The sequence below is a fragment of the Limulus polyphemus genome, unplaced genomic scaffold (genome assembly GCF_000517525.1).
Source record: "Limulus polyphemus unplaced genomic scaffold, Limulus_polyphemus-2.1.2 Scaffold436, whole genome shotgun sequence".
NCBI classification, from domain to species: Eukaryota; Metazoa; Arthropoda; class Merostomata; order Xiphosura; family Limulidae; genus Limulus; species Limulus polyphemus.
The window spans coordinates 78,849-100,357 of record NW_013666046.1 but is presented as its reverse complement, the minus strand read 5'-3'; the positions used below and the strand labels follow the sequence as shown (position 1 = coordinate 100,357).

General features: G+C 32.0%; 2 protein-coding genes across 2 annotated transcripts in view; one reads left to right on the top strand and one right to left on the bottom strand.

Annotated features, from left to right (window-relative positions):
* LOC106458262 (dnaJ homolog subfamily C member 10-like) overlaps positions 1-4,185 on the top strand; it is a 48,982-nt gene extending 44,797 nt beyond the window's left edge. Inside the window, exons 18-19 of the mRNA XM_013917747.2 lie at positions 123-206; positions 1,580-4,185. Coding sequence (XP_013773201.1) covers positions 123-206; positions 1,580-1,612 — 117 coding nt within the window. The 3' untranslated portion in view covers positions 1,613-4,185. The remainder of the gene's footprint in view (positions 1-122; positions 207-1,579) is intronic.
* Positions 4,186-10,390: 6,205 nt separating this feature from the next.
* Positions 10,391-21,509, bottom strand: part of LOC106458259 — a 45,409-nt gene continuing 34,290 nt past the window's right edge. Inside the window, exons 3-8 of the mRNA XM_022384410.1 lie at positions 18,438-18,522; positions 16,790-16,883; positions 14,917-15,049; positions 13,030-13,145; positions 11,509-11,590; positions 10,391-11,146 (exon numbers count right to left, since the gene is read on the bottom strand). Coding sequence (XP_022240118.1) covers positions 11,543-11,590; positions 13,030-13,145; positions 14,917-15,049; positions 16,790-16,883; positions 18,438-18,522 — 476 coding nt within the window. The 3' untranslated portion in view covers positions 10,391-11,146; positions 11,509-11,542. The remainder of the gene's footprint in view (positions 11,147-11,508; positions 11,591-13,029; positions 13,146-14,916; positions 15,050-16,789; positions 16,884-18,437; positions 18,523-21,509) is intronic.

Here is a 21,509-nt window from a genome sequence, read left to right as displayed (position 1 = left end):
TAATTTTGAGTATACAGTATTTAGGTTTAAGTAATGTAGTTCACATAGGATATCAAACTGTCCTTGTTTCTATAGACTATGTAAAGTAGTTAGTGATCTCCCCTAATTACTTGTCTTTAAAGAGTCCATGGGGAGAGGAGATTCATAGCCTCGATGCCAATAAAATAATAGCCTACATCAACAGAGCACTTCCCCAAGTATTTGAGGTAAGAAAATGATGTTTATAATTTCTGTAAGAAATCAAAGTTATAATGTATTTAATGTTTCATTAAACAAGTTTCTAAATCACAAAAGTAAGACTGAAATTTGATTAGATCTTTTTTGTTACAATTATTTCATTTCTTACAACCACGATATCTGTAAGTGCATGTGATGATCTTTCATCGATTTACGGTTGTTTTCTTGAAATTACTTAGCTATTCTTCATTGTCTCTAAACTTGAATTTAGCTTACTTGTCATTCTGTAAAAAAAAAAAAAATGTAAAGCCTGTTATTATTATTATTATACTATGCTTTAACATATATCAGTGATTTAATACTTCTAATTAACCCCTAAAATACGTTGATTTTCTACATAATGGGTTATTTGACCATTTGTTTGCATTAAGTTTATCATGTTTTACCAAATGGTCTGATAAATTTATTTTACAGTTTTAAAGTACAATTTGACATTTTTCAGAATGTTTACTTTTGTAAGTATCAACTCTGTATTTGTAGATATTTGCCACATGTTTCATAAGAATTAGAGGGACGTCTTAAGTCTCTTTCTCTGACCAATAACATTTAATGAAATCTTTGGTCTTTTAACTCAATGTACTTAGGGCTGGTATATTAACTATAATTCCTAATTACCAAGTGTATCTGCATGAAATGTGGCAAGCTTTTAGTAATATATAAAAGTCTGTTGCACAAAAAAAATGTTATGTAAATATTTGTACTCAAGACATGTTTGTGAACTACCACCGTCAGTCTGACACAGCCTTGACAAGTTAGTGATTTGCATACTTTGACCCCCATCCATGCACATAGGGTTAAGAGTTGTTTTCTGTGAACTCCTCTAAAAGATATCGCAGTTCTGTAGGCCTTATTAATCTCTTTGAATTACTATTATTACTTGAAAACATGAGTACGAAATTTGGTATAATTTGTTTTTTACAAAATGACTTTTCTTGGGTATTCGAATCTATTTTATGTATTATATCTGAATATATTAAGATGTGTTTTTACAAACAGTGTGGTGTCTGAAATGTTATGTGGAACAGTCTGTTTGGTTTTGTGTTAGCATTTTAACATAAGGACTTTGGAGAACTATAATTTTTGGAGTTCTATTCATATTTAAGAAGAAACATTGCACAAACTTATTACAAGTGCTTGATATATGTTGTGTTTAATATGAAATAAAACCAAATTTCTTTACAACATAGAAAATAAATGACCCTTTTTTAGTATATTATTAGATAAGACAAAATATTGGAAACTAAAAATAATTTTAAAATTATTTGATTATTATTATATTTGTAAATATTGTGTATACTGTTTTTTATTTTTAATGTATTTCTTTTTATTTATGACTTTTCAGAATAAGAATCAGTATGCCAGAGATGAGCTTTGATTTAAGTTCGTGTTTTCAACATATAGTTACTATTCATTGTAGTCAGCATTTAAGAATAATTAATTTTTTTACTCTAACTTTTTTCATTGTTGCTACAGACAGAAAATTGAAAGTACTTATTTCCTGTAATTGTTAAAATGTGTTATTTTGTTAATTACTTGAACAGAAATTGTAAAGTGTAGTACTTTTAAGTTATAGTAATTATACTACATCAAAAGCTACACTATTTCTTTCAAAGTAAGACCAGACTTCATGTGGTGAATTAACAAAACTTTTTTTTCATATATATGCATGAGCACAATTTTGATGTTAATTTTTTTATCTTTTTATTTCTATCACAAATAACTGTCACCTTACTTTGTATGCTGTTATAAACTATCGACAACAGTTTGATGATTACTAGAAATTCTAGTACAGTTAGTACCCAAGTATATTAAATAGTCTGATTCAAGACTTAAACCACATCTATACACAAAGTAGGTTGTACTCTAATTAAATATGAAACATTTGTTCAAACAAAAGTCCCTCAGTGTAACAGCAGTATATCTTTGGATTTACAATGCTAAAATCAGGGGATCGATTCCCCTCGGTGGACACAGCAGATAGCCTGATGTGACTTTGCTATAAGAAAACACACAAGCATTTCTTCAAACAAAAATTTATTCTGTGTTTATAATACTTATACATTTCAAAAATGTTTTAATTATGAAATGTAAAGTATAGGTAATTAATATTAGTCATGAAATATTTTTCTCACATTTGTGTTATGTCCACGTTTATATATAAGTGTTTTAAATACATACTACAATGTTCATAATGTCTGTTTTCAATTGTTATAAATGTTATATCTATTTTCTTGTAACTTTCTCTTTCAATTGTGTTATACAGTGAAAGTAACGGATTTATAAATATATGAACATATGCTGTTGTTCTAAAAAACATAAGCACAACAACTATGATTAAAAAAAATTGTAATTAGTTTGTTCCAAAATTTTTATTTCAATTTGTTTGTTATTAATAATTAAGAAGTAGTGAGTGATGTGAACATTTTACTCTGTGCTTATTTCTACTTATTTTTAGATTGAAGACAGTAAAGACAACATATGTTAATATTCACTATCTACTTTTAGGGCCTACTTTTTTTTTAGTTTGGCTGTTTTATTAAAGATAAATATTTAACTGTTTAAAAAACAGTTGATAAAACTTTTGATTCTAACATTATAAGAAATGTTTTAGTTAATTTTCTACTCAACATTGAACAAAGAAATGGTTTATGACTTAATAAGAAAACACTTTGCTATGCTTAAATAATACTTATTTATTGCAAGACTCAAAATAAAAAAATATTCCAATAATTACAAGCATCTCTACTTATTTAATGTTTATGTAATTGAGTGATTTGGTGTCAACATAAAATTCTGATATCTTATGTTTAAAAATATTTATTAATTTATAGTTCCATGTCATTCTGCATTATGCCTAAGAAGTATACATACGTTTTAACGAGTTTTACTGAAGCATTGAATAGCTAATAGACCTTATATGATTTTAGTTACCATCTAATAAATTAATACAGAGTATTCTGTAAGTATTCATCCTGTAGCAAAATATGAGAGATGAACAAAATTGTTTTGCATGAGCTCTGAAGAAGCTGTAAAAGCAAAACGTTATACAAAATATATTCTGATTTGTTTGGAGTAAACATAATTTTTCTTTTGTTCGGTTGTGTGTTTGTTTTATGATTATAAATTGCAGGTCTACTAGTATTATGTTATTTTAAACAAGTTTTATTACTTTACCATTAACTTGTTTTTGTTTTTACCCCATATATAGTACATTGTTAGCCTATGTCCTTAGTAATGTATGTCGATGATAAGACTATAAAGCCATTTAATAGGAAAGATATTAATGGTTGGATAACCTCCAACCCCTGCATATGTTTTGTAAACATAAACACCAATGTATTTTATAAAGAATATTTTACATTTGAATATTGTGAGAGGATTACAAGTTAGTTTAATTAATGCCATAAACACTTTGTGCATTTTCAAAATCTGTTGCTTTGAAAGATTTTCTTTATTTCAAGCCCAAAATTACTAATGTTCAATAAGTCCAGGCAAACCAAGAATGGTACGTTTTCTAGCATTTATCTTTTACACAAGGTATTGAGTAGGGCTGTTTAAAACAAACTAACTACTGTGTTCTATTAAAAATGGTATTGTAATGTCTACTAGTGGGAAGTAGGATAGGATGATGTGCAGAACTTCATGATGTAACTTTGTACCTGTGATATGTTTCTAATGTGGTGCTTCCAAAACAATACGTCTCACAATTTTTATCAAGCAGGGGGTTAAAAGAGAGAAGTATTTTATTTGTAGAATGTGTTCTTAATAATCTTGTATCTGAAATAGAATATCGTCACTTTGAAGATGTTTTGAAGAATGTTACACACTTCAGACCAATTGTGCAACCTTAATTCGATGAGGTGTCTAGTGTGCACACATTAAACAAACCACAGTTAGGAAACTTTCTTGTAATTGTATAATGTTAATAAAATAACTATTCTTATGTAATGGTGTTTGTAATTTGTTAATATGGGATTTACACCAGGCATATTGCAGCCAGTATGGTTTTCGATTATGGACATTAATATATATAATTTAAAGGGTTCTGTTTTATGTTTGCCAAGATTCATAATTAACATTTAAAAATATGTTAATGTCAAATATAAAATAGTCTTAATTCACTGACCAGAAAGCCAGCATATGAATGTACAAATTGCAAATTAAATTTGTTATATTTTATCACATTATTCTTTTTCAGTTTTATCAGTTTGTCATCTGTAGGTCAGTAGTATTTTATAAGAATGGTTATGTCATGGCATATGCCAAGGGTGAAAATATTAGCTCCAAAGATAATACATTTAACATCTATACATTTGTTTCTCAACTGTTAAACATTGCACTGCTAAGTTGGCTGAAGGTGTGTTTCACAAACAACTCTCTCAGGAATGAAGTTCATATAGCAAAATAACCTAGACATAAATCCTGGGGGCTCAAGTTTCAAAGGTGATTATTTTATAGTGAATAACATTATCAAAGATGGGTATCATACATATGAAGATGTAACACAATTCAAACGAAATCCTAATACCAGCAGGACTACTGCTGCCATTGCCAAATTTTTCAGACTGGTTGACCAGAAATCTACCTACCCATCCAGAATGTGATTCATTTTAACAAATTTCACATATCTCCATCAACTCTGAACAAAATGTTTTACCCCTATAAAGAAACGTGAAGTACAAGTGCACAGTCTTGGTGGCCACATTGGCGAGTTGGAAACAAACTGCAAAGAATGCCTTGCATCTGCGAGATGGAAGCTTGTTACATAATTAGATGAAACCTAGGTATATTTGAATATCTGCATCAAGGAATTGCTACTGGCTCGCAGGCAATAAGAACTTTACAACATGATGTAAGGAATAAAAAAATTACTGCAACGGGCTTTGTGGTTGTCATAACTTCCCCATATAATTAAAAATTAAACTTCACAAAGTGCACAGTAAAGCAAAGATGAACTCTAATTTCTATCTTGTTGTAATAAACATTATGTAACAGAACGTTACTGTAAACAACTGGGAGTAATAAGTTAACGTTTCTCCCAGGAACAGGTACTCTAAGACAAAAATAACTTTATTAGTGGGATTAAACATCGTAATACAGCGTAAGGTGTCTAAGTTGTATATAAATTAACGAGACAAAGAAGATTGATCCCTCCACCGTTTATATAGATAATGTAATTAATATTTGTTGAGGATGTCAAATGTTATACTATTGGTTATTGTATTTATTAATTATTTCTGTTTTATCTCTTGAGGAATTATTACTTTCTTACTGCCGATGATAAAAGAATTAAGCTAGAACGTTGGAGGTGCTCAAGCCTAAGTTGGGATTGTCATTTTTTGTTGATATGTGAGGTTTCTGGTTGGTAAACGTATCTTTACATCTGCGTGGACCATAGGAAAAAACCAGTTTATCTCTTCTGGTGGTATATATCTTAGTCTACTCGTACCGTAGTTTGGACATCACTTTTGTCGGTCATGTGTCTGATGCTAGTTGTTTGAAATATGATATATATCTTTTACTTCAACTGAAAAAAAACATCACACAATAAAATTATTCTATAGCGCTTAAGTAGCTTTATTTACAGCTTCATAAAGTTGGCGGTATTACAGTATCATGAGATCATAAAAGAAATGCATCTAAATAACAGGCTTAACGTTCGAAGATCAAACATGAGAAAGACATCTGTGGAAATGACTTAGCCTGGCGTAACGTTTTGTACCTCATGTACTTGAGGTTTTTCAATCGAAACGTGCAATGGTTAAGATAATGGATTTTAACTTAGCCATAACTAAAACGTAGAAAGGTCTTTTTCCACATAATATCTAAACGCTGTTATTGTTCCAGACTTAAGCCTAACACAAGTTATGGTTCACATTACTGAACAACAAGGGTTGGTAACTACTATCTTATGTTTGATAATTTTACAAGTCAAAATTTATCTCTCTTTTTCACGCGTAGTTAGAAACTTCTCTATCACAAATGCAAAAAAACAAAACAAAAAAACTTGTACACTGGACAACATAAATTTAGAATAAAGGAACTAGAAGAAAAGGCTTAGGTATGTAAAATAGATCTTTATTCAAGTTAACAGGCTTTCTCAGATTATCAGTTTTTTTCCTACTTAACCGGTGATTATAAAATCGCTGATACACGCAGGTTGAACACAGGATAATAAGATTATCACTATTTCTCGTTGGTGTTTTTTATTGTTTACCGAAAGTTCATGAACAGAAGTATCAATTAAAACTGATTACATCTAATATTGAAATTTCTAGTAAAAATTTGCCGGCTTTATTACAAAATTTCTACAAGACTTTAAAGATTGCTTAAATTTAATGGGTAAAAACCAATAAAGCTAGTTCATAAAGATTGGGATGTGATATACGGTAATCATAAATGTTTGTGTATTAATTTTGTTTGCAATGAAATATTCTACATTGTATTTATTGGAATTATTTAGTTTTCTCTAATTTTTGTTGTTTTTATGAAAAGAAAAGGTGTCCGTTGGTATATAAACCGCACCTGTTTATTATTCTAAATATGTAGATAATATTTCTGTGATCCTTAAAATGTCTAATTGTGTTAAGTTTCTGAATTATCTGAAAAGTTAAGCTATTAAATTAACAATGGAATATTATATTGAGGCTAATTACTTTTTCTTTCAAAAGAACCTGGTGGTAACATCACGAACGTATACTTCATTCTCTTCGGTAGTTGCAACAACTTTGGAAGATAATTATGTAATCGTTTTGTTCAAAAGACGGTCATAATTTATGCTAATCAAGGGCGTATTTAAAAAAAAAAATCTGTCATAGAAATGGTGTGTTAAAGTCAATAAACTGTTGAACCATGTTCATTATTTGGCTAAAAATTAACAAAATATGGCCACCTTTACACTTCAACTGTGTGATGTACCAAAGAAAGGTGTTACTTTCTTCTTTCCATAAAGACCGGAATATCACGACCTAATTGTATTTTTTGTTATATTTATATATCGTCAAAGTCAGATTTCACAAGTTTTCAAGCCAGTATAGTTACAGGATTGCTTTACTAAGGCTTTGTTCAAAACAAGGACACTCGTATTAAACATGACTTCACATTGAGGATTACTAGGTATGCTTCAGTTAAGAAACCTGATCAGCGAGTCATGGCCATGGAGTGGTTGAGGCTAAAGGATAATAACTGATGAAAGTTCCGAGAAAGCCTTTTAATCATTAAGTCAACACTAGATAACGTTATTTGTTGAAGATTTTTTAGGACAGCTCCTTCCTTGTGTTTGTTGGTGACAACTTCTTGAGCTCCACGCTTAAGAAGGACACGGTATGGAGCCCGAAACGTGGTCATCAATAAACACAAGGCAAGAGTTGCCCACAAAACACCTTCTCCAAATATTGACCACACTGTTAAAAAAACAAAACAAAAAAACGGATTTTGAACATATGAAAATAGAAATGCAATAAACGTAAATGATTAAGTCAAACGTTTCTGCCTTAAAGTCTAGTATTGAAAAATGTATAAAGCATTTTTACAGAAAATGTATTTATACAGGTGTATGTATGAAAACCGTAATTTTACAATAAGACACTAATTAACTTCACAAATTTAGCTTCTTCTTCTTGTTTTTTTTTTACAAGTGATTACAATATCTACAGTCGTGCACTCAGAAAATCCATAAATACAACTTGTTAATTTATAAATTAGTATTTAACAACAAACATCAACTCTTTGGAAAATAGTTCATGCCATGGTGCTTTTACAGTACTTAGAACCTATCGGTAAGTTCTTATTAATTTAAAGTTTTACTAACTTAAAATGCATGGGCGTCCCCAGGATATATTACAGATTGGGTAGGGCGAGGCAAGATGACAAAATGATATCAAATCTATAACTAAGAAAACGCAAAACTGATAATCCAGGGGGCAAGTGCCCCCCCCCCCCCTGCAGACGTCCATGATAGATAGCAAAGTAAAATTGATATTAAAACGTTATCACAATGTTTAATGTAAATAATTATAACTCGAGCTGTTTTTTGTATTTAGGTTTCTGCTTGCTCAATATTTCTTACAGATTTACAACAATTTCGCCAATCCATATTCGGGTAAGAACTAATATATGCCCTTTGGCGAAATTTGCGAAACTCATTCTTGAACTTGTATAATTTTTAATAAAAACTGTTATTTAGTTGATTCAAAATGGTAAAAGTAGTAATAATGTGTGTAATAATTCAAATATCTCGTAAACGAAAGCCACACTTCCATATTTCAACCATTGCTGATTAAAAGTAATAAGAACAAATAGTCATTTCTCGAACTTTAGGGATGAAATGATTTAACTAGAAGTTGAATATCATGAGAAGAGTGTGATACCATAATTTAAATATTTAAGAAGAAAAGTTTGCTATCGAGGAAGTTATACCGACTAGTGGCGACTTTAGCATATTTTCAATAGTCGTACCCATTGTGGCGATCTTTCGTATATGTGTTTCTGTGTGTAATGCCATCCCATACAAAACACCTTATTAAAATAACTTTGCTACGTAAACAGTCTGCGATAGCGTCAATATTTCAACTACTTAATGGTACACCAGCTTATGCTAGGTGAAGTGAATATACTGCCCTAGCTGGATGTAGGGCAATCCAGAGCTACTAAGTGGATAAAATACTACTTTTTCAGACAAGCATGACATGCACATAAGTAAAAGCGCGAGCCGTTGCTTTCTTGCATTTAATATAGCAGTTCCAAGTTAGTAAATTTGACTTAAAATGAACTGGATGATGGAGTAATTTTAATGTCAGCTCGCACTAATTAAGTTAATTTTGGAACAAAATTTTAAAAGATGGAAATTGATAACCCAAGCCTCCCCCCCCCCTCTCGTGGCTCAGCAATAAGTCTGTGGGCTCACCCTGCTAAAAAACGGGTTTCGATACACGTAGTGGGCACAGCGCAGATAGCCCATCTGTTGGTTTGTGCTTTACAACGAACACACAAACAAGTATAACCCCTATTCCAAAAATAGTCATACTCAGCATGACAAGCATCTCTACCAAAGTTACCACTGGTAAAGACATTTAATTACCTTTTAGAAACCCCCTTTCAATGGATTAATTTTCTCTACATATTCATTCCATGGTTCGTACTCATATTTCACGCCCAGTTCAAAATTTTAGTTTTGATATATTTAAAGGCTAATATTGGAATATAAATGTTTTAAGTTATTAGTATGGATACACTTTCAAATTGTTCACTTCTGATATGTGCAATAATGTTTTTTTGTTTTGTTTTTTCGTGTATTGGCTGTTTGAGAAAGCCTGTTTGCAGTGAATCCCATATAATTCTCAAAATACATTTTTGCTTAGTGTAACTACGGAATCGCTTATATACTGGTATGTTTTCAGTTGTAGATCTAGGGGAGGGGTGGATGCAACCAGTTCGCATATTTCTACGGTTGATTAAGTGAACATACTATCGTGAAATGGAGTCTTAACAACTAGACTATAATGTTATGTGCACCATGGTCTAGCGATTCGTTTAAAACTTTCTGTTCGCTCCTTTGGAAATTTATTACTAGCCAATTTTTCTGACCCAGAGCGCCCATAGTGGCACAGCGGTATGTCTGGGGACTTACAACGCTAGAAACCGGTTTTCGATACCCGTGGGGGGCAGAGCACAGATAGCCCATTGTGTAGTTTTGTGCATAACTACAAACAATCTGACCCAGAGCGAGAATGTGTCGTATGCCTTCTCACGGTATCGACAGATTATGCGTATGATGATTATAATAATATTGAATCTTTTACTACTTGTAACATATTTAAACATTTATTTCACTATTGTTTATATTTATACTGAGATATCACAGTCAGTTATAGATTACTTATTTCTTTTACTAGAATAATAAAAATTTCACACAATATTTCATTCAAACACCCCTGATAGAACAGAGTTAAGATTGAGGGCTTATCACGCTAAAATCGGGGTTAGATACCCGCGGTGGGAACAGCATATATAGCCCATCGTGTAGCTTTGCACTTAACCACAAACAAATAAGCAAACAGGCCATTCAAACATCTCAGCCCCCCAGTGGCACAGCGGTATGTCTGCGGACTTACAACGCTAGAAACCGCGTTTCGATACCAATGGTGAGCAGAGCACAGATAGCCCATTGTGTAGCTTTGTGCATAAATTCAAACAAACATCTCACGGGTAATTACTATTATATTATGCACATAACTTGACGGTACCGGTAGAGGGCGTACTGTGTACGTTTGAATAGTTAAAAAATAAATAAAATTCAAGCTAACAGTGTATAAAAACATCGATTTTATTTCGTGTGAAATTTATCTTAAAAAAAGTGTTTGTGAAAGTTTTGTGCATAAAATGTGTTTATTGTACTTGGCTGCGTAATATTAAGTCAAAATTTTCGTATATTAGAGTAGGTCAGTTCATTTGTACCAGATTTTAAAGTGTTATGCATTCGACAATGCGTTGTTATCTTCCTTATTGCATGAGCCTTTTCATTATTTTGCTTTTAGGGCGCCCCGCCAGGATTTTACAAAGTCCTGGACCCACCATTTTCTTTTCTCGAAAAATTTACTTTTGAGAAAATTGCTTTCTGCACGTCAGTTAACTAGGAAATGAAATGGAATATTTTCATCAGATGTCGGACAGCAGTGAAAATGTATTAGCGAAAACCAGTACTATACTGTGTAGAAGTGGGTATTTGCTCTTCGCTGACTAGTTATATTTTGCTTCTGCACCGATTTTTTTAAATGTAAATATAGTTCTTGAAGTTGTTAAAAGATGGCTTCAGAGTTGGAGAGTGAATCGCCAGAGGGCTCACCTCATCTCGAGCATTAAGTCTAAAAGTAGCCTTTCCATGAACATCTGTGCTTTTCCTCCACAGTACCTATGGAAAACAAACACACAAATAAGCTAAACTAAATAAGGTAAATCGTCTTTAGCCATGTCTGTTATTTCATACTTTTTTTTAAGTTACGGTACTTATAATTCGAACTGAAAAACACTGGAGTATTTCTTTGGTTAATTAATCGTAAATATTTGAAAACAAAGAAACATGAAACAACACAAGAGATGTGCGTGGAAAATAAAAAGCTTGCTTGTTATATTATTTCTGTATATAACATCACACACATACTGAATACATCAATCAGGAATGAATTTGTAAAGCTATGTCTACTGTGTAGATCATTCTTATCCAAGTCGCTTACTTGTGACATTGAAGGTATGTTCCATGCAAGTACTGCTTACCTAATTTTGTGCAATGTGCAAGTGCTTGTGATCATCAAACATACAGCCTAAAACAAAGTGATGATTGTGACTCCAAGCTTTCCTGAAAGGAAAACAATAAACTTATTTATAATAAATAGTTACTAGCCATGCATGTGCTTTTAGTACAGCATCATGGTTACAAACAAGCAAACACTACAAAAACTCGTCTTTTCAAATGAACAAAGGTATCCCTAATGAAAGAAATGCTCTCTTTCACACACAAGGACCTTACGATAAAGCGTTTCAACGAAATAAATACTAATAAACAGAACAATGTCTAATATTATTCTTTAAAAGAATCGTGATTGTTTAACTTCCCTTACAGCTTCCAGTAATGTAAAAAACCCACACCTTTAGAACAAGATATTAGTACAAAGACTGGGAAACTAGTTTTAACACTCCCATGTGTTCTCTTCAGTCCTACACAGTCTTCTGAGAAGAAATATACCCACACAGCTTAGCCAAAAGTTTTTTTTTCGTTAATTTATCTAACATACACTGTATTGTGTATTTTACACTTTCACTGATGTACGTTTTAACCTTTTTTATGTGTTTTGATCTGACACGGTAAGCTACAGAGATTTCTTTTGTGACGCCATATTTTTTCTAGAAGGATTTTTTTGTGAGTCTGGGCTGTTAAAACTACTGTGTACATGTCTTCAGAGTAACATTATTTGTTTTTTTAGATAAGTACAAAATTGACCATATTTTACAGAGCACGATTATAATGACATCAGTAAGTTAATTACTGATCAGAAAATTCCCGATAAGAAACGAGAATCTTTAATAACGTGCAAAAATAGACACTTTCTGTTACTTTTTAAATAATTTATCAATCAAAGTTTTTGTAATAAAAGCTGCCAGCAGGGGAATGGGCAGGGTGATGAGAATCTTCCTTACCGAAATAGATATCAAACTTATTAAGTATTAAACAATTTGCTTTTAACTTTTTTCCCCATTTTCTCGAACTTTTGAAAAAGGTTCTGATTATTAATACCTCGAAAATGATTCATAAAAACACTTAATTGACTTTGATTATCTAACGTTCCGCGAAGGGTTATGAGATGTTCCCCAAAAATAATGCTTGTAATTAATAATCAGATTTACACAGTGAAGTGTAGAATACACAAAAAGTGTAGAGAAAAGAAAACTACTGATAAAATAATGTATCGTTCAAGTTGTACGAGATGTATTTTATATATAGTTTCCAGTATAAATGTACTTCAATCTACAAATTTTTTTTTTAGTTTCTCAATCAACACAAATAGAATTGTTTTGTGTGCGAAAATACAACACCGAATATATAGTATTGCTGTATGAATACCTTTTATAAACCTGCATAATTTCAATATGTAAATATTTTTCAAGTCTAAGTTAAAAAAATAACAGTTGTTTTCTCCCTAATCACCTTCAATTTACTGTTGCAAGTTAACGTGTAAATATAACAAACGGATGACTTTATGATCACCAGGGTGTTCAGAGTCAATTATTTTAACTTACTTTTCGCTTCTGGTATCCTAAGGTGTTTTTTCTCAGGTGAAACACAAACTGTTTCGGATCAGGCCAAGCATGTTGGATAAGAATAGGAAGATCGTGTGGATGGAGTTTTCTTTCATCTTGGTAAATTGGAAAAAGAGTTGATCATGATCTAAATCTTTAGTGCGTGAACAATGAAACCTCTAGAATTATTAAGATTTGTGTTCACTACGTGATATTTCAGTTTTACGATAATGCATAGAAAAGAAGATGGTCTAAATAAACTGGAAAATTACCCACTACTACAGATTTATAGCAGTCAGGTAAACATAGATATAAAGTTAACCGTATATTCTAATATCAACAAAATACGGCGATGAACTAAACTACTTTTTAACTAAAATTAAAATTCGTGTTGAAAACGGTAAGAAAATTATAATGACGATACAAGTACATTATTTTCCTTGCAGCCCATTGGTCCCAAAACGTGCTTCACACTTCGGGGCTATGGGTACATTATAAGAGTGACAGTCAAATCCCATTATTCTCTCAAAAAAGAGTAGCACAAGATGGATGTTCTTAAGTAGCTATCTTCCTTATAGTCTGTCAGTTAAAAATTAGGGATGGATGTTCGAAAATAGCCTGTGTGCGAAAATTCTGAAAAAAAAACAAACAACAACAACCCATAAAACTTGTAACCTATTATTTAGTATCTGGCGATGTTCATATATTTACTTATAGCTTATATGTAAAGTATTTGTGATCATTTCACTTCTGTATACGTATTTATAATGAACAAATTGGTAAAGACAAAACTAATCCTAGAAATAACCTCGCGCCCATTAGCAAACGGAAAAATAGGCTTAACTTCTTTTTGTCATATGATACTGAAGAATATTTTTTGTTTGTTAATGAACACGAAGCTGCACAATGGGCTATTTATGCTCACCCACCTCGAGTATCGAATGCCGCTGAACCACCGGAGGTCACTGGAGAATATTCCACCATAAGAAGGAAATATAGCTTATTTGAAGTTAAATTAAAATCTATGGAGTCTATGATTTCTAAAAATTCAAGGAAAAAGATATAATTCCAAAATTTATGAAAATTAAGCTTCTACCAGAAAATGCAAAAATTCAAAGAATTTTAAGAAAAATGAATTTTTAAAGAAAACATAAATAAAAATATATAGATATGTTTTTTTTAAAAAAGAAGACACGAAAACCAAAATCTTGCTTCAAGAATAATAACAAGATGGTTAAATATGCTCTACAATTTCATCAATTTAAACTGGATGAACGAAAAACCATAAATCGAAATGAAAAATGAGAAAATAATAATGATTAACTTGATTAATTTTTTACAAAATGTAGCCAAGAAATAAATCATTCTGACATGGTTGATTTGCAATGTATTTCGTTAACAGATGTTCAAACAACTATTTTGATTAAAGAACTAAGGTTTGCAGTGACAAAAGTATAACCTAATACTAGAATTTAAAACAGGACTAGAACATTGGATTGAGTTGGATAGTCATGCGAATCTACACAAGGACTATCTGAGCTAACCGTCCCTAGCTTTGAACTTATATAACGGCCCCCCAGTGGCATAGAAGTATGTCTGCGGACTTACAATGCTATAAACCGGATTTCGATACCCGTGGTGGGCAGAGCACAGATATCTCATTGTGTAGCTTTGTGCTTAATTACAAACAAACACGAGAGAAAATGCAAGTAGTCAACAGCATAGTAGACAACTCTTAGGCTACTATAATTGAATAATGGGATTTGACCGTCACTCTTATAACACATCTAAGTTCCCAAAGTGCAAAGTAGTTTATATTATAATACATGTATGAACTCTAGTTAATCTGGAAGTAAAGTACAAAAACAAGTTTTGAAAGTATCTTACAGTTGTTACTGGTAGATATTTCGTAGAGCGAGAAGAGATTCGGCCTCTCTATGGAGTTGTAGCAATGTAGAACAAGTTGAATCAGTTCTTCTACAGTCGTTCGATCTGACACCAGGAGACTTTTGTACAGAGACTGCAAGGAATTGGCACATCGAATATATATTTTATAATGCAACAAATTAACTATATGTTTAAAATAAAACAATTTTATACCTGTATTTTCGATCAGGATAATTTTGTTGATTCTATCATTCAATTAATACTAACTTCTGATCAAAGCAAGCTATCTCATAGATCATCATTAAACATATACACCTAATCCTGAGCATAGCTACTTAAATACAACGTTCAATCTATATTACTCACTTAAACAGTGAAAAGTAGAGTACCGCGCAGACTAGGGGTAATTTGCTTTGCTTTTGAAATTTCGCCCAAAGCTACAAGAGGGCTATCAGGCACTAACCGTCCCTACTTTAGCAGTGAAAGACTAGAGGGAAGGCAACTAGTCATCACGACCCACCCACAACTCTTAGGCTACTCTTTTACCAACGAATAGTGGGATTATAACGCCCCCACGGCTGAAAGAGCGAGTACGTTTGATGGGGTGGGGATTCGAACCCACGACCCTCAGATTGCGAGTCGAGCGCCCTTACCACCTGGTGATTAGGAATAACATTTATACAGAAAATAAAGGTGTTAAACAATAAACGAATTTTATCCCCCTCCCCAATTGTAATAATAAACGAATAAATAAATACCTCTGGATACTCATTGTTACCATGTTACCATATACGTACCATAAATGACACTAACAGCTTTATTGTCAAAAAAGCCATCTTTAAGAATAAAAAATGTATGGCCTATGGCAACCAACGTGTTATCTCTTTGTGATTTTTAAAGGAAAAAATGTGTAGTAAAAACTATGCAAACACGTCAAAAGCTTTTATATGTTTCTTTATATATATATATATGATAAAATACCTTCCAACTTAAGAAATCATCTAATACCGATACTTCTAATGGTAGGCCTGGTGGTAGGTTGCTAGACTCGCAATCTGGGGGTCCCGCGTTCGAATCTATGTCACCAAACATTCTCGCCCCATAAGGTAGCTGACTGGGCCAACCGCTCGAGAGTAAACAAATTCTTGTTGTTGTTTTTCTTTAAATACAGGCCGACCCCAAATAGTTGAGATTAATGTCGCAATGGACAACAACAACAAAATAAACACTTTTAACTAGTATTATATAGTGAAATGTCTCTACAGTTAAATGAATATAATGAACTTGCTATTTGAAATCGTAAGGAAATTAACTACCATTTTTAACACTAATACTAATTATACTTCATTAGAGCTATAATATTTCTGGAGAATGAATTTTGTTTGTTCGAGTACCTTTCCTTACTCACTTTGTAAGTAAACATATTTAATACTTAGTTTTTAACTATAGAAGAACGGTAAGATATTCATTACTGTAGATTTTCTCCTTTTACATAAGATCGTAAACCTCCGTTATAAAAATAACGTCGATTATTTATGGATCTAATTTTGAGATTTTACTATGATAATATCCTTTTATTACGCCTATTTAATTAGAATTTATTGCCAGAAGTATGAAGGCGAGCGGAATTACTTGTCGGGTTAGTTTTGATCATGTATTAACTTCATTCGTATAATGCAATTAACTTACAATTATAACTCAATGAAAACATAATCTCTAAATGATAATTTCTTTATGTTCATTTTGGAGTTGAGAATATGATAATTTCTATCAAATTAAATTTAGATTTCTACATAGAAGACAGATAACAAAATTTCACTTCGAATTTTAATATGTGTGTCTTTGAAATGGGTATTTAGAAAGCAAAACTCACCTCGGCCATTAAACAACCATCATAAATTTTGACCAGACCTCCTCTTCTCATCTGTAGCATGAATCGACATAAGGGACGTGATGATGTAAGTTGTCTACAAGAAAGAACTCGGTTTCATACAAACAGTTACAGTACTTCTTATAACAAAAACTCACCTCGGCCATTAAACGTGATGATGTAAGTTGTCTACAAGAAAGAACTCGGTTTCATACAAACAGTTACAGTACTTTTTATAAGTAAAACTCACCTCGGCCGTTAAACATGGTGATGTAAGTTGTCTACAAGAAAGAACTCGGTTTCATACAAACAGTTACAGTACTTATAAGTAAAACTCACCTCGGCCATTAAGCATGATGATGTAAGTTGTCTACGAGAAAGAAGTGGGTTTCATACAAACAGTACTTCTTATAAGTAAAACTCACCTCGGCCATTAAACATGGTGATGTAAGTTGTCTACGAGAAATAAGTGGGTTTCATACAAACAGTTACAGTACTTCTTATAAGAAGAAAGTATTTAGATTTTTATATCATATTATATCATCCAAATGTTATTTAGGAAAGGGATTATGTTAAGGTTTGAGCAATGCGTTTACACGTAATATTTTGAATTGTTTTGAATAAATCATTCTTTTATTAACCACATCATAACTTCACTAGTCACGTTACTTTGTTCTAATTGTGCATCAAACCACGAATAATCCTTAACCATTAGGGTACATTTTTTTGGTTGATGTCACATAGACCCCAAAGTGTATGTGTTTGTATTTTCAAAAAATTATCGTTTGTTTAAAATGTATGTTACTGTATTCAAAAACGTCCATTAAGTACAATAATAAAAAACAAAACAACTTAATGCTGTTACAAAATACGAAATTTTTTTGTTTAACAAAATGAACGCACTAGAAGTCTCGTAAAGCTCCACCTAGCTAAGGTTAAAACGTTTTTCCTAATTATATCAGTAGTGAGAAATTATATATTCGTACTTATACACAAGGGATCATGTTTATAAAACATGTAGCGTAGCCATAAAATACCTTATCAGTGCATAACTAACAAACTTTGTAGTTCAGAGGTTCAAAAACACCTCTTTAGAGGAACAGGTAGAAAGTTTACCATTGACCTATTTTCAAATTTTTTGTGTGTAACATCCTACGTTCAACAAAAGAAACAAAACGTGCTCTCTAGCATTTTTACAAATGTTGTTGAATTAACTAGAGTTGCGAATTATCTTTTCAAAACATACACAAAAATCAACCATATATGACTCCACAACATTTTGTTTTATTTAGTACTGTCCAATATTTCGCCTCTAGGTTGACCAGGGTGTAGAATACATGTTTGTTTGTTTGTAATTAAGCACAAAGCTACACAATGGGCTATCTGTGCTCTACCCGCCACGGGTATCAAAACCCGGTTTCTAGCGTTGTAAATCCGCAGACATACCGCTGTGTCACTGAGAGGGGGGGGGGGCGTAGATTATATGTTCCTGATGAAGTTGCTATGCGAAATATTGGACAAAATCCAATCTCTCTAATAATATAAAGTTTCAAATAAGAAAAGAAAAAAACGATCCGTGATTTTAGTTAATTTTGTTTTAAGCAAGCGAGGAAAAAAGAACTGGTGTTTTCTCCACACTGTGTTCTCTTACTTTGCTTCTTCTCGAGGATGACAAGCTTGGAGCTCTGCAGGTCGAGCTTCATCGTCAAGGACCATTAAGCTTCTGATGGGTACTCCTGACAACAAAAAAGGTCAAAATAAAGCCAAACATACCATGAAAGAAATTATATGTTATACTTCGAGTATATTATATTAAAAAGCAATAAACGAACTATAAGCTTTACAAGTCGATTGGCATAGCTCAGTGTTTGTTAAATTCTGATCTTAATTTTCAATGCCTTAGAAAAAGTAACAATATATGTGTCAAACTAACAGAGATTACTAATACTTAATGAGATATATGATTATTGCTTTAAATATAAATTTCATGTTTTTAATGGGCTTTTTATATAAATAAAATACATCTCACAAAATAGATACTGCAAATAGAAACTTTTATATTTTCGTTTTTTTTAAACCTTATATAGATCGAACTATATAAGAATGATGTCTCAGGTCTCGTGCTGCCCCTGGAACTACCTTCTCCTGATGGCCATGATTATTCACTGTTTACTGACTCCGAAATTTCAGCTGGAACGAGATTCTGCGAATTATACGTGGCTTCACGTTTATTCAGACCCAAGGCACGAAAGCATATTGAAGCTTCAGTGGAGGTCTTGACAGGTGAAACGTCGAATGATGTTACTGTGTTTTCATTTTCTTCAACCATCTTTATCGTGAAAATAGCTATTGAGTTTGAGGTGTGGTTAGAGATTTGTGAGTCTTTGCCATCTTCAAATCCTATTTATCATCTTGTTATTGGCGATAGCTGATATTCTTACATCAGATGAACACCCAAATTAATCACGATAGCATTTCTGGTCAGAGGGTTCTGTAATACAAATTTTACTTTGCGGGTGAGGGCGTTACTCTAGACTTACTTGAGGTGGATATGGAGTTCGTTGTTGCCTTAAACATTTTGCTCTGCAAATTTCTCCGTTTCTGTGAAGTTCAATAAAGGCTCCCTTCATCAAAATATTGCATCTTTTGGTTTTGCATTTTTAATAGTCTTGCTATTCGAATATTCTTGCTATTCTTTGGCTGTGACAATAACCTCCAGTCACAAGTCAGTACTAGTCTCACTATCCGAATATTCTTCTTTGGCTGTGACAATAACCTCCAGTCACAAGTCAGTACTAGTCTCACTATCCGAATATTCTTCTTTGGCTGTGACAATAACCTCCAGTCACAAGTCAGTACTAGTCTCACTATCCGAATATTCTTCTTTGACTGTGACAATAACCTCCAGTCACTAGTCAATATTAGTCTCGCTGTCCGAATATTCTTCTTTGACTGTGACAATAGCTTTCAGTCACTAGTCAATACGTCATGATATTGCACTATCAAATGATCGCGAATTCGACGTGAACTAAATATGAGGCGTTAAAGGAATATGAAGTTACGTACAATTACAACTAGTTAACCGAACAGTTTAAATATTTTGTTCTTTAAATAAACGATATTTAATTGAACGCTATTAATATAAGTAATCACCGTATTTTGTATCATTGCAGAAATTTACCCCTATATGATTATTAGTATTCAATATATTTATGCCAAGACATTTTAATTGTGATTATGTTGTTGGCGATTAGTACTTTCACTAGGTGGATTTCTTGAGAAATTTAGTGGCTGTGCGAAAGAATAGGTCATAGAAATCTATCGTATTTATTAGGTCCTGATGAAAAAGAATATTGTGTTTAAAAGATTCAAACGTTGCAAGCATTCGTCAGTATGATACAAAAAAAACAAAACAGCATTTGACCTCGGTAAGAAAAAACCAGCTACGTTTCTTAATAAAATTAACAAAAGTATTCTAAAGGAATCCTACAAGTAAACAGAAAAGATAGAATCACATGGTTTGAAAACAGTCTTTTTTGTTTTTTATCTTTACAAAATACTCTATAACTATAACTAAAACCTAACATTAGTTTCAAGAGTCAAAGCTGTTACTGTTTTGGCGAATATATAATCGTCTTTTTTTTTTAACTCTACAGATCACAGAGATTGTTTTATAGCTTATTGATATTCAAGTTATGTATTGGAATGAACATGAACTTAACGTTCATATCTGCATTCTGCAAGGTCAGAGTACATATAAGGCATTTAAAACTGTCAAACCTATAGGCGTGGTTTGTGAAATACGAGGACTGGGGGCGAACGTCCATAAAAATGCGCAAGCCATGCAACCAGGTTTAATATCTTGTTGTTCTCTTTAATATGCATCTTTAAAAGCATTTACATAAAATAAAGAAAACTATTTAGACAACTCGACAACACTTAATGGTATGTAATATTTAATGAAGTAACAACTGTACCAAAACAAATAGAATTACTAATTAAAATAAATCTAGTAAGTTGTTTATTACAAAAAAAAATATTTCAAAGAGAGTAAAAAGGAATTTAGCACTGGATACTATTGCTATTCCAGAACAAGAATTATATAAATGTATCGAAATGATTTCATCTTTTGATGAAGTAGACTTGCTTGACATTTCACGTCAGCCTCCACTGGAAGAGATTGTTAACCCTAAGTCATTAAGTTGCAATCTCCACCCTAAGTTGCTATACATAAATGCATATTAGGTTTCAAAAATTACTTATCTCACTAATTAAATAATGTATTGTTTGATACAATAATCTGATTATTGTACGTGAGCCAATAAGTACCTTAAGACCGTAAATACTTTAGTTTGAAATCTTGAGAACCTGTTGTTACTTAACTTCTAAATAGTTAGCTGCTGTTGTACTGCGCTAACTATCTACTAGTCGAGATCACAAAAATTATTAGACTGATGTATAGAAATATATATACACTGTATATACATATTTATGTATCTCAGTTAATTTAAAAAAAATGTGGTAATTTTTTACCAGTTATCTTTCGTTAAATATTTTCTATAAAACCTTTAAGTAATCGCATAGCTATTTTATTGTTTACTCTCTTTATGTATGTTTCTGTAAACAGATTAGTTGCACAAGAAGTAGACACCTAATTTTCGTCATTTAACTAATTTATGGTAACTAATTTGTGTTCACAGAGCACTATATAAATGAAAATGGT